The sequence below is a fragment of the Gadus macrocephalus genome, chromosome 18 (genome assembly GCF_031168955.1).
Source record: "Gadus macrocephalus chromosome 18, ASM3116895v1".
Taxonomy (NCBI): Eukaryota; Metazoa; Chordata; class Actinopteri; order Gadiformes; family Gadidae; genus Gadus; species Gadus macrocephalus.
The window spans coordinates 722,333-738,958 of NC_082399.1; the positions used below are offsets into that span (position 1 = coordinate 722,333).

At 47.0% G+C, this 16,626-nt stretch overlaps 1 protein-coding gene across 4 annotated transcripts in view; it reads right to left on the reverse strand.

Annotated features, from left to right (window-relative positions):
• Positions 1–16,626, reverse strand: part of LOC132447051 (E3 ubiquitin-protein ligase rnf213-beta-like) — a 72,265-nt gene that overhangs the window by 19,622 nt on the left and 36,017 nt on the right. For 3 of the 4 annotated variants that reach the window (XM_060037696.1, XM_060037695.1, XM_060037698.1), the window contains exons 5-37: positions 16,357–16,589; positions 16,048–16,254; positions 15,699–15,906; positions 15,260–15,306; positions 15,003–15,174; positions 14,349–14,528; positions 14,102–14,200; positions 13,492–13,611; positions 12,994–13,159; positions 12,708–12,872; positions 12,462–12,611; positions 11,706–12,337; positions 11,450–11,609; positions 11,140–11,357; positions 10,903–11,046; positions 10,455–10,607; positions 9,104–10,358; positions 8,818–9,002; positions 8,564–8,716; positions 4,701–8,453; positions 4,474–4,610; positions 4,094–4,189; positions 3,870–3,982; positions 3,573–3,686; positions 3,276–3,340; positions 2,781–2,937; positions 2,525–2,660; positions 2,177–2,365; positions 1,942–2,075; positions 1,600–1,775; positions 1,287–1,493; positions 783–970; positions 286–406 (exon numbers count right to left, since the gene is read on the reverse strand). In XM_060037696.1, coding sequence (XP_059893679.1) covers positions 286–406; positions 783–970; positions 1,287–1,493; positions 1,600–1,775; positions 1,942–2,075; positions 2,177–2,365; positions 2,525–2,660; positions 2,781–2,937; positions 3,276–3,340; positions 3,573–3,686; positions 3,870–3,982; positions 4,094–4,189; positions 4,474–4,610; positions 4,701–8,453; positions 8,564–8,716; positions 8,818–9,002; positions 9,104–10,358; positions 10,455–10,607; positions 10,903–11,046; positions 11,140–11,357; positions 11,450–11,609; positions 11,706–12,337; positions 12,462–12,611; positions 12,708–12,872; positions 12,994–13,159; positions 13,492–13,611; positions 14,102–14,200; positions 14,349–14,528; positions 15,003–15,174; positions 15,260–15,306; positions 15,699–15,906; positions 16,048–16,254; positions 16,357–16,589 — 10,233 coding nt within the window. The remainder of the gene's footprint in view (positions 1–285; positions 407–782; positions 971–1,286; positions 1,494–1,599; positions 1,776–1,941; positions 2,076–2,176; positions 2,366–2,524; positions 2,661–2,780; positions 2,938–3,275; positions 3,341–3,572; positions 3,687–3,869; positions 3,983–4,093; positions 4,190–4,473; positions 4,611–4,700; positions 8,454–8,563; positions 8,717–8,817; positions 9,003–9,103; positions 10,359–10,454; positions 10,608–10,902; positions 11,047–11,139; positions 11,358–11,449; positions 11,610–11,705; positions 12,338–12,461; positions 12,612–12,707; positions 12,873–12,993; positions 13,160–13,491; positions 13,612–14,101; positions 14,201–14,348; positions 14,529–15,002; positions 15,175–15,259; positions 15,307–15,698; positions 15,907–16,047; positions 16,255–16,356; positions 16,590–16,626) is intronic. The other variant, XM_060037697.1, reaches the window with a different exon arrangement.

Sequence of the window (16,626 nt, forward strand, 5' to 3'; positions counted from 1 at the left end):
ACTCACAAATATGACGTTTCACAGAAGATGATGCATTGAGACGGACCAATAACTGGCAATACGTGGAACAATGAATCAATAATAAAACTAATCATCAAATAGTACCAGTTTTGTTGGCGACCTATGTCAATTCGTGTATCAAATCCCACAGATGTCATGGCACACCCAGTCGTGCCTCAAGGAACCAGTGCTCCTGGGTCATCTATTTGATTTGGGTATTTTGGCGCTAAATACAAGATGAACCTTAAAATATGACTGAGGCTAACGATGTAGCAGTGGCCTTACCCGCTGGAGGAGGTTGCAGTGTTTGAGCGCTAGCTCCTTCAGGATGGCGCCGCCTTTGGCCGCCTCCAACAACACCCTCTGGATGAAGGCGGCAGTGACCTGCAGTCCACACCACGTTGACCTGGGGGGACATGGACGCTTATGGGGGACCCAGCCAACACACACCCGCCGCCCCCGCTGCGTGTGGGGCTACAGGTGCTCAAAACCAGCAGGGAAACCAGTTACGGCCCCAACCTGGAGTTTTGGTAAAGCTGTTGTTTCTCAGAATACCACATCAGAATGTACGTTTACATTTACATTTGGCAGACGCTTTTATCCAAAGCGACTTACAATAAGTAAGAATGCAGTCTTCTGTTGTCTCATTTCCCAAGTGCTTGGATCTTGAGATCATCTTGATCTTGATTTTTTCTATATTGTATTTGATATTCTTCTACGGGATGTTATGGACTGCGTTAATAATGAGGCAGAGTCTCGGTAGTGGATGGCCCTCTAGCTACCTCAGTGAGTTCAGGTGCTGCAGACAGCTGGGCCCACAGAGGGCGCTGTAGCTTTGACTGAAGGCTCTCTCGAGGCACGGCTGCAGGAGGTCCACCCGGCGCACCAACACTTTGCCCTCTCCCAGCGTGGTCACTGGCAGCAGCCTGGTTTTCTCCACACAGATTCCCAGGGCTAAGACATCCTCGATCTTAACGCCGAAAAAATTGAATGTATGAATATTGATAGATGAATTGCTGAATCAAAGGCTTTCTCATTAAGGTGGAAAAGCTCTCGAAGTAATCCATGCTACAAGATGAATTAATATTTCGGTCAAATAATATTTCGGTCAAATAAAATTTGTAAGGTTCAAATAAGGTGCATATTTCCTAAGTATATTAAATAATAATTAATTTAAAATAATATATATAATTTATAATTAATTATTAACTTATTCATTATAAATCTTTTTGAAATAATTGCGATTACGGTTGGTTTGCTTTTTATAAAGTGGCGACTTTTCCCACCATTTCGGCAGGTTCCCTCTTGGCGGCCAGCAGGTGGACCTCCATGGCGAGCTGATCCTCGACCAGCAGAGTGTGGGACAGAGTGTGCAGTCTGCTGGCGTAGTGTTTGGCCCCAGCCATGGCCCAGGCTGGGGAGAGGTGAGACAAAGCCCCAGTAGAGCAGCTCTGGAGCTCAGAGACGCAGCCTGACAGCGCCTTGCTGAACATCTACAGCGGCATTGGAGAGACCGGGGTTAGTCAAGATGCGGAGGTTGGTGAAAACCGTAAGAAGAATAACATGCTTGTGTATTTCATCATATAGAATTCAAAGTACCCTCAGCTCCGCATTGGTGGTGATCTTCAAGGAGAGCAGCAGGAAGTCCTGGAGGAAGCGCTGGCTGAACTCCTCTCGCTCCTGCACGGTCAGCTTCTGGAGGTACCCGCCCAGCCGGCTGTTGTCGAAGGCGCTGACAAACTGCTGAATCCTCGACATGCTGTCGTCGGTGGTCACTGAGACATCGCCACACAGAGGGGGGCGTTGTATTTATCAAATATTTAAAGTTCACCATCTTCTACTTCTTTGCTGTAATGTAGGTTTTTATTCTAGAGTAGCAGACTAATAATAACAACCAACAAATAATGATCTCTGAATCATTCATTAACAATCTCTTCAAACCTGGAATGAATTCAGACTCGTCCCACAAGCTCTGGAGGTACGACTTGATGAGCCAGCTGAAGGGCGCCGCGCAGGGCTGCTCAACGCCGTCCAACCTGATGGAGCCCTGCACCAACACCTCCCGCTCTAACTTACTGCAGGTGACGAAAAACAAACAGAAACCCTTTGGTTGACTGCAACTCAACCGACCCCTCAACCGACAGCCGCGATGAGGAAGTACCCCCCCTCCGGTTACCTGGATGTCTGAGGAGGCGTTAGGTCGAGGATCTGCGTGTCAGAGAAAATGTCCAACCACAGTCCTGTCAAGCCCGGGCTCAGCTGACCCCCATGGAGCAGGTCCAGGTTGGCCCCCCGGTCCAACAGCTCCACCACGGTGGCCAAGACCGGGCTGACGTGGGACTGCAGACAGCGCCACAGGGTATGGCTGGCAGGTAAGGAAATAACGTTAGCATCCGATCTCGGAAAATACAACGCAGAAAACTATGATTTTGGGCTGCCTGTAAAAACATGACAAAAGAGTGTTTGCTTGAAAGGCAACATCGGGAGGCATGACCGTGAAGACCGTGAAGATGGGTGTTTTTACCGCAGAGTGCCCCCCTCCTGCAGAGCCTGCCGTTTCTTGGCTTCGGCATTCAGCCACTCTGCCGGAGAGACCTCTGTCTCCTCCTTCAGAGCCAAGGCCCGCGCCAATCTGCCTAGCAACACCTCACGGAACCGAGCTACAAACACAAGTATGATATTTGTCATGATATTGTGCTGTTTTTTTTGTAAAACCAAAAATACATCACTATGCTTGGTGCCCAAGGGAAACTCTGATGATGGAAGGAACATGGGATTACCGTGTGCGTCGTCTTGGCCGTTCCCCAGGAGGGCGAGGAGTGTGTGGATGCGTTCGCCGCTCCGGGACGCCATCCCACTGGGATCCCTCAACAGACCCAGCGCCTTCTGAACACAAGACCTCACCAGGGCCAGGCTGTGGAGCTGAGCTGCCGGCTCCTGCTCGTCCACAAGGTTACAGGACGTTAAATACACGCTGTTAACCCTCGCTGCGGTCAGCGAGGGCAGGGTGGGACAGTAGGTCATGCTGTGTGGGGTTTGCTGTGCTGAAATATCGTTAGCCTCATAGCATAATTTCCAAGCTTTGCTTTATCGTAAGCCAACCAGAGTGCTTTTTTACTATCCATAATCACTATCTGGCTCAGTCCAGTATTTGAGTTGGGCATTTTTTTACCTTAAATACAAGATAAATCCTATGACTTAGGCAATTATGCTACAAGGCTAACGAAATGTACGTATCAAGTATGGCGAGGGGAATGCTGAGAAGCTACAACTACCTTTGGACATCTTTCGTTGTCCTCTTCTGTGTTTTTTGTTGGCTGCTCCATTTCCATTTTTTCTTCTAGGAGATGAAAATGTTTCAAATATTTAGGTAAAAATATACAGCTGTTTCCTTGAATACGTCATTTAGATTACATGAATATATATGCAAATTCTAGAATGTTTGTATACACTCAAATAAAGGTACCAATAATAAGTAAGGTAATAATTGAGCATTGTGCATTTAACGCCAGAAGGTTGAGGGTGAAGTAAACTGGCTAATGGGAGTGGTGCTGAAGCCGCCGTGTTCGTACCAGAAGCTTGAGGGTGGAGTAGCTTGCTAATGGGAGTGGCACTGAACTCCGACAGGTTCAAGCTCATGTCCTCCATGTCCCTGAGGTCGTCAATATGCACCGAGTGCCAGATTCCTTTGAAGCAAAAAGACATTGCAGGGTAAGGATAAGGCACTACTATCACGACATATCAATGACATTAAATAAGACTAAGACTGGTCCCAGTGTACTGCCGCCCCACATTAAATAGGAGTGATTCTTTGTTAAATTTGTCTCTTTTAGACTGGACCGTCGGGTCATGCCTCCACCGACACTCACCTCCCTGGAAGCCGATGTAGTGAGATCCACTGGGCATCCGTGAGAGCTTGGCGATGAAAACCACCCAACAGGCATGGTGGTCCAGGGACATCAGGTAGTTCATAGTGCAGTACCTGGACAGAGGGACAGGGTTACCAGAATGCAGCCACATTTCTATGTGTGCACATGAAAATGAAGGCATGTCGGTGATCTGATTGTGGTCCAGAGCCTGGTTTGAGTCCTACTTTGCAGAAGCTATGAGCTCATCGCTGCATTGCTCCTCAAGATCCATCTGAACGATCAGAACCAGAGCAGAGGGCTCAGGATCTTGCAGGAAGCTCCTGAAACATATTAAGCAGTGTAAGTAGCCTGATATTCTTTACAAAAGAAAAAGCAGTGACAATTTGACATTTACATTTATGGCATGTAGCAGCACTTTTATCCAAAGCGACCAAGAGTAAATTTGTCAGAAGAAAGAGAAACAATATATCGCTGTCAGTACAGTAAGGATGTTCATAGAACCAATTGCAAAGCACCAGCAATCACTAGGTTAACCCATTCCCCGTATACAACAAAGATAGCCAGGATAAGAAGAGTATCAATAAGAAACGCGGGAGGGATGTACCGTATCTTGCTGGAGAATGAGGCCTCTGTGTCAAACTGGTGAAGGGAGAGCAGCAGGAGTCTGTCCCGCGGCAGGCCAAGGACATTGGCCACTGTCTTTACATCTGATGTGGTTAGCAAGCTGGAGAATGTCGTGACCTGGCACAAAAAGACAGAAACGAGGCAAAGACGTTTTTTGAAAGAACATTAAAAATGGGAAAAATAAAACTGCATCTCTTGGGTAGTTACCTCGAGGAACCTGTTGGACTCTTGTGGCTTTTTCAAATGGTTTTCCAGGAAACCCTGGAGGGAATGATGATGCTGTTGCTGGAAATAACTTTTCCGAAGTCTTTTCTTCTCAATATCTGACAAGGCTGAATGTTTAAGTCTCAGCACAGAGTCTGGGGTGGCGCAGTTCAGCAGAAGACATTTGGCCAATTCCAACACCTCTTCTTCACTGTCAACGGCAGCCTGTGAACTGATTCCAGCCTTTGTTCCTTCGCCAAGCTTTTGTGGAACAGTCATTTCTCCTGAGTTTTCATCCAGTTTCTCCATCGAGACTTTGTCTGTCTTCTTCATGGATTCACTGATATGCTGTTCTTTGTCAAGCCCTGTATCCATGGCATCATCATCTGCAGTAACTGCATCCTTGTTTGTGTTTGCTTCAGGTAGCTCTTCTCTTTGTTGTCCCACAGAATTGTCCAACAGTGTTTGTGGTCTGTTTTCCAAGGCTTGCAACAAAGCACTGGCACAGGCGTCATCGTGAAAGCCCACAAATACGTCAGACAGAGTGAAATCTTCTGAGCAATTGCCCAAAAAGTCCTTCACCCATTCCCTAAGTTTCTCCAGGACCCTGCGTTGCCAAGCTGTCAGATCCGTACTTCTGCCCACTCTGTGCTTTTCTAGTCGATTGATGAGGGGCACAGGGAACTGTTCATAGACCTTCTTCTGGTCTTCTACTACAATGAGCCTGAAGCTCGTGTGGACACGGCATTTGACTCTGTGTGAGCCGAGGCCAAGATCGACATACTGCTGCTGACTGAGGTAAACATAGTATTGGTTCAAGGCATCGTACAAGCTTTCATAAAGATTCTGCATGTTCAGAAGAATGACTGTGCGCCCGGTTTCCATGCATGTCTTCACTCGGTTCACATTGCGGCAAACTTGGGAGTATTCTTGGTCCTTGGGAAATCCTGAGCCGAACACAATCTCAGGGGGAGCCTGGTCTCCATTTGCAAAGATATGCTGTTGAAGCATATAGAGCGCTGCATTGTTAGTGGTGAGCAAAAGGAGATACCGGTTCTCAAGACCGCTGTTACAAGCCAAATTACTTTTGATCATTTGCAGGGCACTGGGCCTGGGAACTTCAGAAAGGTTTTTAAAGACCTCATTGAAAAAGATGAGAGGGTCAAAACTGTCTGGTTGGCCGCTGAAGTTGTGCAAGATTGCCTCAACTAACTGCAGGTCGTCTGGCTCTTGTTGCGAGCGATTGACCATTGAAAAAAGCATTTTCACAAGGCTGTAGTAGTCCCTCAGCCCAAAGAACTGATTGTTTGCAGTCTCCTTACAGATCTTCCGAAAGGCCTTCGCTAGAGGTGGGAAGAGGTGCTTGATTTTCAGATATACCAGGGATGAGGATGAGCAAATCCCCTTGGCGGTTTCCACAAGTTCTTTCTCACTAGGATCCCATCTGGACACAAATATTCCTCTGTTCATCTTGGCTGGGTCAAGAGCCCAATTTGAGATGCCAACAAATCCAACTTTCATGTGTGGATCAGGCCTGTCATTGTCAATGCAACCATCCTCAAGGAGAGGATGAAGAGTCTTCAAGGGCATCTGAGGAGAGTCTTCTGCTAAGCCAATCTCATCCAGCACCACAACGGACACATACTCATCCATGTTTTTATCCTTCTGGAAACGTGCACAGTTCTTGAAGGTCCCGATGATACCCTCAGGACTTGAGTAAGGACTACATTGGAAGGAGACCATGTGGACCTGTTTGAGCTTCCTGAACAGTTCAACGTGTGAGTTCTGTCCCTGCATGGCATCAGAAACAACTGTCTTAGCCAGGGACTTGGAGCTTCCTGGTTTGCCAACTAGAAACAGTGGGATCTTGAGTTGAATGCAGATCACCATGAGAAACACGTTTTCTTTCAGGGCTGCGTTCTTTGCGATTGTTTCTCTTGTCTGTATGTTTTGAAGTAAGAAGTCTTGACATTCTGAAATCAGTTTCTCTATTGCGTCTGCAGAGTGGAGATAACCTGGAAAGTATATGCAAATGTGGGAGAGGTAAGGTTTAGTGTGCACAAGAGATGGGTAGTAGCAAACCCCAACTGCAAGAACCAAGCAGGTCAATGCCCTGTCAAGCCTTGGGAGATCCTTTAGATTTTCGAAGTCATCGCCATGCTCGTAGAACCAGACCAAGACTTTCATTGACCTTTCCACATCTCGCAGACTCACAAAGCTGCACTCGTTTTTTTTCTTCCGCATGTATTGTTGTGAGGCTGCCAGCACATCTGAAATGATGTTCCCACAAATCACTGGCAAATCATGGCTGCCCACTTTTCTTTGGACAATCTGCTTGATGTAGGAAAGTTCAGTGGCATCACTCAACTGACCAAAATCCCACACTAGTGAAGCCATACTTGGAGGCAGAGGATGGACTCGGTACACAAGCTGCCTCAGGGGGACTTTTCCAAGACGGTCTTCTGTTTCATCTGCCTTCACTCTGTAGCCTAAACCTGCACGTTCCAAACGCTTCACCATTTCAGGTGTATGTTTTCGGTATGGATTGCAAGCAGCAATTATTTTCAGGCCACTGTCTGAGTTCAGGGGTTTTCCTTGAACGGTCTTATCACACAGGATTTCCTTGATGGCAAAAATGGCCTCTGTGGTGTTTGCCTCATCAAAGAATAAAATGGTGTCTAGTTTGTTTGTTTTGAAATTCTGCTCAGCGAGAATCTCTGCTTCCCTCACTCTTCGGTAGATCATCTCAGCTGTAGTTCCACCATGAACTTTGACGAGTTTCATGTTTTCGAGCTCTCTTCCCTCCTTCTGCAGATCGCAAAGGAAGCGGACCAGTCTGGTCTTTCCACAGCCAGTCTCTCCCATGATGATGACGGGAATCCCGCTACGAAATCTCATGTGAATAGCCAGCATTTTCCTCACATTGTCTGAGGTAAGTTCATATGTCGGGTCTGGATCAAAATCTTTGTTCCTGTTGAATTTGGTGGCACCAACAACGCGTGATATCCGCTTGATTTTGTCCTGCCGGTCCAGCAGGTCAAAGTCTTCAGTGAGGCAGATATGTTGGCGTTCTAAACCTTCAAAAAGTTTCTTTGTCATCACATCTTCAATTAGCACCTTCTGAGTGTGGATGTCGACTGCATCAAATGTGTTTCGGCTCAGACTTTTCTTCACGTGAAAGCCAAGGAAAGACATTGAGAAATGGTCGGCATTAAAGAAAATGTATGGATGGGCTTCACGCTCCCAATGCTTGCGTATGGTCAACATGTCATCCTCAGGATTGATGTTTTGATGATCGTTTGAATCCATCGACGGGGAAGCGAAATCCCGTGCCATGAGAATCATGAACTTCACAATGAAATCCTTGAAGCCAAGCAGTTGGTCAGCGAGAAAATCTCGATCACAGAAAATTGAGTTCTCACAATCTTTTAGCTGCACATTAAGGAACCATGAGAAATTTTTCAACTCTGCCCAAGATGGGTCAGGCATTCCACAATAGTCAAGGAAATATTTCAGGCAGTCCTGAGGATTCCCCTTAACTTCCTGGTACTTGAATGGATCCAGGTTTTGTTTGCTGTTGAAGAGCATTAAAAACTGATAGGGTCTCTGAATCCCTTCACTGACAAACTCTTGTTTGTCCATGAGTGGGTCAAAGTCATTCATTGTTAACCTGTCCTGGTCAACCAACAAGTTGTGCACCTCCTTAGGAGTTCTGCACCGGATGGTTGGAAGAATGTCAAGAAGTCCAAGTTTCACCTGTGGAAAATAAAGAAACATATTAACACATCACTCCCAGTCAGATATAATTATATAAATATTTTCCACCTTATTGCCCTTTGGCGTAAAATAAGTGTTGATCAATTTACCTCCTTTGAATTCTCCTTTGAAGGTTTGCATGGTTTCAGAACCTCAATCATGAAAAGGTGAGATAAATTCCTTCTCCACACGGTTCCTTGGCTGTCGCACAAGCAGCATAAAACCAGCAACTGGAACAGGAACTCTTCCAGACCAGAGTTCACCTAATAATGTACAATGGAAATAAATATCAAATCGTTGACTATAAGTTGTCAAAAAAGGTTCAATTAATTGAATATTTAGAAAATGTCTGTTATGGACTCACTGCTGCTGTGTCAATGTGAAGCAGAACTGGATCCTGCTCTCTTGTAGATTCTAGTCGGTCTAATAGTGTCTGAACCATTGAGTCGATATCAATTAGTGGTTCAATCAATCTGATTGTGATTTTCTGTGCCGGGGCAGATTTCTGTTGAAAGCTCTGGAACAAACGGTCGACATAAAGGGATTTTCCTGGAAATTAAAAGAAAATAAATGCATTTATCATACATTTTACGTTCTGTGTCCTCTGGAGTGACGACTACTAATGATCGCTGAAACATGAATATTCTTACCAACTGCAGGGCGTTGAGAGGACACTACCCAAACGGACAGTTTCTCCGGAGAGGTCATTGACACGGGACTGTGTTTATTGGTGACGGTGAAGTGGTGGTGGATGTATTTCGTGATAGTATCGGCCGTTACAGTCACTCCTGCCTGAACTTTGTGATTACTGAAGAAGGAAGGCACATATCTGTGCTGGTGCACCAGGGGACTGACTATCACCAGCCGATAGCGGACACCGGCACTGCTTTCCAGTCTGTCAAACACCTCTCCAAGGGCCACGCTCACTTCGTAGCCTAACAATCCGGGGTTGACCAGAGAATAAATCCTCTTCTGGCTCATTTTGGAGCCCAGACCAAGAGCACGACGAAGAAAGATCTCCACCTGCTCCTCCGTGGTGGCCTCCCTGCACACCAGCACCTCGTCGGAGGAGGGCAGCGGCTGCTCGGGGCTGTGGGCGTAGAGGGACAGCGTCGTCGGGAACACCTCCGCGGCGGGACAGAGCACCAGGTTGGGTTTCCCCTCCTCGAGGGAACTCGGGATGGTCCTGGAGATGTGCTGCTGGCTCATATCAGATAGGCAGGAGAGGAAGTGTGCAAGTGTGGAGATGTCCAAGTGCTGGTGGAGATACTGTGGCATGTTTTCCTTGAACTCTCTCCACAGATCCTCCATGCTATCGTTATTACCATCCTCCCCTTTGCTCAAGGGTGAGCAATCCATGGCCTCAGCATCTTCCTCTATCGGGTCATCCTCATCCTCATCCTCTGAGGAAAACTGCATGAAATCCTCACCCGAACGCTTGGCGCCTTGCTCAACTGTTTGCCTCAGAGTTGTCCCTGTTGCAGTTTCAAAGGCGTTTCTGATATCAGCCAGGGTGCACTGGGGCTTTATGGGGGTCAGCAGATGCCATAGCTGTTGAGGAACCGGGGTCTGCCGGTGACACACACTGTGTATCCAGTGGCACAGGTACACCAGCTGCTCTGAAGTGAAGTGGTTCAGCATATGGAAGTCTGAGCGTTTTTCAGTGATAAACAAACACCATTCCTTATGGCAGATCTCCATGGAGCGACCAAGCTGTTGTAGGTTCTCCGTCACCTCCCCGTGGAACTCATTTAGTCGGTCGTCAAATGACAGGAATCTCACTTGGATAGATGGCTGGCACACGTGTACGCAGTTGACCGAAGCATTCCATTCCCTGTAGAGCATGTTGCCTGACATTTGCATTTCAAGCAGAATCGAGGCCACTCTTTGAACACCTTCAAAGACCTTCAAAAAAAAAGGGAGGGGGGAAATGGTATGGTTAAAATAATGTATGCCAAACACAATTCTAGAACACAATTCTGTCACTAAAAGTCCTCTGACCTGTGTGAACCTTCTGACTTGTTTCTTTCCATGTTCTCCTTTGGAGGACATGAGCATGAGTTTGTTTTGCAACTCCAGCAGCTCTTCAAGGCTGTATCTCTTCTGTGCAAGGCCCTTGTCCACTCTTACAGACATGAGGTTCTGTAGACATCTCTGAGAAGTATGACAAGCACAATGCATTTAAAACAGCTACAGAAATAGAGAGCTTTGCATCATCATCATTGATGCAAAGTTCGCTGAATTGTCATCATCACTTTTGCCATTCATTATTTACTTATTTAAATTGCAGATGATTGTATGGAGAATTCAGATATGTGTCATTAGGCGTACCTACTTTATAGGTAGGCTGTGGACCTTAGGGATAAACACCAGGAACAATCGGCTTCAAACCCCCTCAGACCTTCAGAATAGAGTACTCTTAAGTACTATCATCACCATGACAACTCACCTTTTCTGTGTTCTCGTTGGACCATCCAATCTGATAAACTCCTGTTTCATTAATGGAGGACGCCAGAGCGAGCGAGGACTGCTCCACAGACCCATGGGTCTCCTTCAGTCCCTTCAGCCAGCTCAACAGTCGTGTGGAGTCCCTCTGCAAGGCGAACCATTGGCATTAATGTCACTAGGCTCCAGACACTCGGGTCGTTTCAACATTGCATTCTCAAAAAAAGAAGAACATTTGTACCAATTTATCCGGTAGTTTCCCGTCTCGTTGCTGGGCGTCCCACACCGGTTTGGCCAAGTTCATGAATTCTTTAAAACCCGTGGTGGGTATGAGCTTGTAGAGCAGTGGCCCATAGCCCATCACTGCATCATGGAAGCAGGCCACCTGGTCGATCTCTGTGTCGTTCTCTCCAGCAGATATGGACGCCAGCTCGACAAACACCTTGACTTCGCTCATGTCTGTGGTGGGAGGGTGAGACATGCACATGTAACACAGAGACTGGGGTAGTTGAATTGGAATACCGTTGAAAGCGTTCGGTCCTTGTACTCACTCTTTAGGTTCTCCTTGACCCAGGTGACCAGAGTGCGGCTCCTCAAGAACTCATCCAGACACACGGTCTGCTGCTTGGTGACGCTGGAGAGTTGTTGCTTGGCACTGATCAGTTTGGTCGAAAGTGAATCGAGGGTCCTCTGTTTGAACGAGTCTTCTTGCTGTTGTGAAGATAACAAGACAAATGAAATCACAAACAAAACAAAGCCCTGAATCATTGCTAAATTAATTCTAAGCAGAGATTTAAGGGGGTTTACCAGTTGGGTAAGATTCTGGATCTCGTGGAAGTCTCCATTGAGCTCCATTTGATCTGCGATCTGCAGCACTGAACTTGCTGCGGCAGCCACCCCGAGGACCTGCCGATAGTCCTGGATCTGAGCGAGTCTCGCCTCCACCCAGTGGTCCTCAGGGGGAGGGAGGCACTTGTGGAGTTCTTCCAGCTGGAACATTACATCAGCCATCAAACTCAGCTCCTGCTTCATCAGTTTCCCGTCTCCATTGTCCCCTGCGTCCACCATAACCCGGTCGAGACGTTCAAACGTGACGGTGGCGTTGGCGATTTCAACGCCGTGCTGGTAATAATCGACTAGCAGAGGTCTCCAGATCAGGTCGCAGGCCTGCGATAGGGTGACCGGAACAGACACTGAGCTGCCTGATCGGTTTGCTTCCAGTCTCGCAGCCCTGTCCCAGTATGCGAGAATCAGGTTGCTGTGGTGAAGTGGATGCATTTCTGAGGCCATCTCTAGGATCTCTGGGCTGAGTGAATACCAGAGGAGCTTCCAGTCAGATTCCACCTGGTCTCTCAAACTATTCACCAGCATCAACTCGTTCAGGCATACTGGCTGGATGTCTTGTTGATGTTGCTCTTTGAGTGTGAACAACTCAAACACTAGATGAAAACAAAACTAAGTTACTGGGGACTCAACATAAGATCACAAACCCACCATATGATACAGAAGGGTGTGCAAGTAAATTGAATGGAAATGTAAGATAACAAATCAGTCATTTATTACCTGTGATGCTTTCTGTGACTTTGGCAAACATCTTTATCAACGTGTTCACATGCTGTTGTTGGTTATTGAAAAAGGTGAGCTCCTTCTCTCTCTGAGCCAGAATGCTCTCTGCATCAGCTGGAATGGACTCCGAGGTCCCACTCTTTCTATCTGCAGAGGACATCATTGGGAAGGAGTGGTTTGAGATGGGTCCCCTTACACTTGCAGGGAAATTGAGCAGCATGCTATTAGAATAAAGCAACATACAGTAGTTGTAGAGCTTCTTAAACTGGTCCTTGTGCCCCAGGGTGGTCGTCAGATCTCCCAGTGTTACATGCCCTACAATCAGGGAGTCCACCAGCGACGCCATTCTGGCCATGCAGCCTCTGACAATCTCCTCAGCCCTATCGTCCAGGGGTAGTGTCTTCCATTCTACAGCGGACCAATTGATGCACACATTGGATCCACACAATGTACGATAAACGATAAACACTGCAAACAAATGCACAATGGTAAAATTGGCAGTCACAAATACATTTCTATTTGAACATACCTTGAGACAGAATGCAGCTGATGGCAGACTGCGGATCGAGCAGCTGTAGCACAGAGTTGTGGTGAAACCTTGCAGCTGACTCCACTATAATCGAGGAAAGGATGTTGCCGGGGATATCTTTCATTTTAGAATAAAGGGTCTTTATCAGCTGCCCCTCTTTCTTTCTCTGCAGAAATGGAAGGATGAAATAGGTTGGTCAATCCTGAGCCAGAGGGAGGATCACTTACGATTTCAGACTAGTTAGAACCTGTTGACAAAGTCGTATTATAACAACTCCACCATTCCCCATGAATTTATACTTCTGGTGCATCATTGAGCAACCATTGTTAAAGTAATTGAGCTAATGCAGGATTTTCCCAGATAGTTGTCGTTCCGAAACCCTATTGTTGTTCCTTCGATTGGAGAAAGATTGGAAGCTGATTGGATGACTTGTGGCAGCTGGGATAACGTCTGCACTGTTGCACACTCCACAAGCAACACCAGAGCATGTATATATACCTGGCAGGTGCTTCGAATGGCGGTCTGACACAGCTCCTGGAAGCAGGTTTGTAAGGTACTGTGGCTGCGCCCCAAGGATAACTCAAGACAACACACAAGGATCCTGTCCTCTTCCTTGAACTGCATGGACACCAAAGGACACAGAAAAAAGTAGTGAATGTAGGAGCGAAACAAGAAGAACGTGAGAAAAATAATGTTGATACAGTAAGTGCCTCACATTCACCCTATTCATACACTCTGATACATCGATCCATACACAGACAGTGGTGTGAACCATGCAAGGGAACGGCAGCACATCAGGAACAGAGAGGGTACGGTCATCCCTAAGGACACCTCAACAGCTAGGAGCAGCCGCCCACCGGATGACTGCTCTGGCTGTGTGTGTGTGTGTGTGTGTGTGTGTGTGTGTGTGTGTGTGTGTGTGTGTGTGTGTGTGTGTGTGTGTGTGTGTGTGTGTGTGTGTGTGTGTGTGTGTGTGTGTGTGTGTGTGTGTGTGTGAGCCAGAGCGTCCAAATATCTCGGCCAGTTCTACACGCACTTTCACTAGTGTCTCATTCAGGCTAGCACTAAAGAACATGTTCCCCTGCCTGGATCTCCATCGTCAGCATACCTGGTTAATCCTGGTCCTCAGGTCCTTCTCCACAGTGGACCTCCACTGGACCAACACTTCCTCATCGGCGCATTCCACCTTCAGCAGGGCATCCCAAATCTAACACGAAATAATCGCCAGAATCACAGAAAATGGTAGGTATTGGGATGGTGGATATCGTAATGATGTACTAAGTAAAATAAACTATGAAAGAAGCAAGGATCCACTGAAATGCTGCCGTTATGGATGCTTTGTTTTGTGTGTGTACCTCTATCTCTTTGGGGTAGCTGAGTGCTTTGGACTCTGTGAGAAGAGGTTTGTGGAGCAGGCAATCCCGCCACTCGCTAACATGCTGCTGCACGTGGAGCAGGTCTGTCCTGTATGGCCGAGTGACGGGGAGAACCTCAGCTTCAACGGTTGGGGCGGGGCCGTCCTCAACCTCCAGGGCCTGGGCGACAACAGAGTGAAACACGGCATACAACAAGAGGCAACTATTGGCCTAATTCAGGTTCCACATTCCGCACTCCGTTCATCACCCTGCTAGCGTTTGGAACCAAGACAGAACCAAGATGGCCGAGAGGGGAAAAAAGCGGTCAGCATACTTCAAATTAAGAAGATTTAATTTTTGTAGTCAAATTTGTTTTATGCTCCATGCAGTTTCAGTTTTGTCACTGAGTATTACATTGGTTACGACCTGTAGCACCTTCATGGGGAACCCACCTTCTCTGACAAGTCGCACACAATGTTCGCATTGACCTCATCTGCAGAGATTTCGGCAGGTTACAAAAAATTGGAGCCGCAAGAAGTGCCCAAATCCCGTAATTGTTTTCGTAAAATTCAACAATCATATTATCCACGTGAGGTTTGCTGACCAATTGGGGCCACAGCTCAGATATAGAAGAGCTATAACAGGTGGACATACCTGTTGTGCAGACGCTTGATGGATCATGGAGGTCAGCTTGAGCACCAGCTGGTAGGAGAGCAGTACAGTCCGGTAGCACGGTACCAGTTTTGCAACTTTGCATGCGTTCTCGACCAAGTCAATGCTACTCAGGAAGATGCTACTCAGCTTGATGTCTCCTGAATCCATCACCCTATGGGAATCATACAATTAATAAGGATGAGGCAAAATAAGGCGCATGAATTTTAAAAAGTGTTTTCAATTCCTGAAGGCATTACCTTTCTGTTTCCATTTTTGTGATGACATGGGTCAGGACTCTTTGAGCCTGTTGCATAGTGGCAAAAAGTCAGAAATGTATAATACGACGTAAACACAAAAGCCGGTAAAGGCAGGGTGCAAATGATACGGGGAGGACCGGGGACCGGTGATGTGAAGAGGGCTCCTGGAGACCCACCAGGACAACTCTTATGGGGTCTTTACAATTTAACATCCAATCACATTTTAAATACATGAAGACAGGAAAATGAAAAATGCATGTCTTGAACTGTTTAGGCATATTACGTATAACGTGTATAAATATATGTTCCCACCCCCATTGTGGATTTCACAATATCTCCCGAGACGTAAAATACTTTGTCTCGCTCCTATATTGTCTGATAGTTTCTTGTGTGTCTGTATCATTGGCCCCCCGTCAACACGTCTGTACGTCAGACTCACCTGCTCATTCAGGTGGTGTGTGGTGGTCCCGGAGGCATACTGTCGGAACCTATAGAGCAGAGCCTGGATCAGGAGGCCAGGGTGCACTCCTGCCAGCTCAGAGAACTCTGGGAAGTCCTCCAGTGGGATCAGCGTCAGCCAACTCCGTAACACCAGAGGCATCTCTTGGACCACAGTTAAGTGTTTCTGGATCAAAGTCATCATCATCCTGTGAGAGTCACAATAAACAATTCAATTTGATCTGTTCAGTGTATTTATCGCCAAGCATTGACAACATCTCAACACACGGACACGGACCAATCTCCCCCCCACACTTTCAATTAAACACAATCCAGTTGCTCCAGCTTACCTTCTCTTGTCTTTCCATTCTGCTACACTGTCTCTGAAATGGCAGAACTTGACCATGGCCAATCCAGACCAGATCTCCTCCCCGACATTAGGACGCATTCCTGGGGCGTCTGACGGCGGCGGCCGGAGCGTGTGGAGCAGAGGAATGAGCAGAAGGACCTCGGACACCTTCAGTCGTACACACTGGTCGATCAGTCCAAGAACAAGGCTGCCAGGGGAAGGGAAGGGTGTGTTTTTAAGTGTCATTTGAGAAATTATAAAATAGACAAAGAAAAATCACATGCAAAAAATAAAAAAAACAATTATTTACTTCAGTGGATTGTTGAAACTCCTGAACAATTCCTTCAGGTCGCTGCTGTTTAGAGTAAGGTCTGACGACAATACTTGGCAGAGGTTAGCCAAGCCCTTCACTCCGAGACCTTCACTGTACCGAACAGAGAGCACAAACACAGCCAAGGCCAGCGCTGGAGAACTGCCGCTCATCTGGCCCGCCACAGCTCCTTCTAAGATGTGAAGCAAATGCTCTGAAATCAACCTGGCCACCTGTTGAGGTAGAAGGGAATTGACATGAGAACTGTGA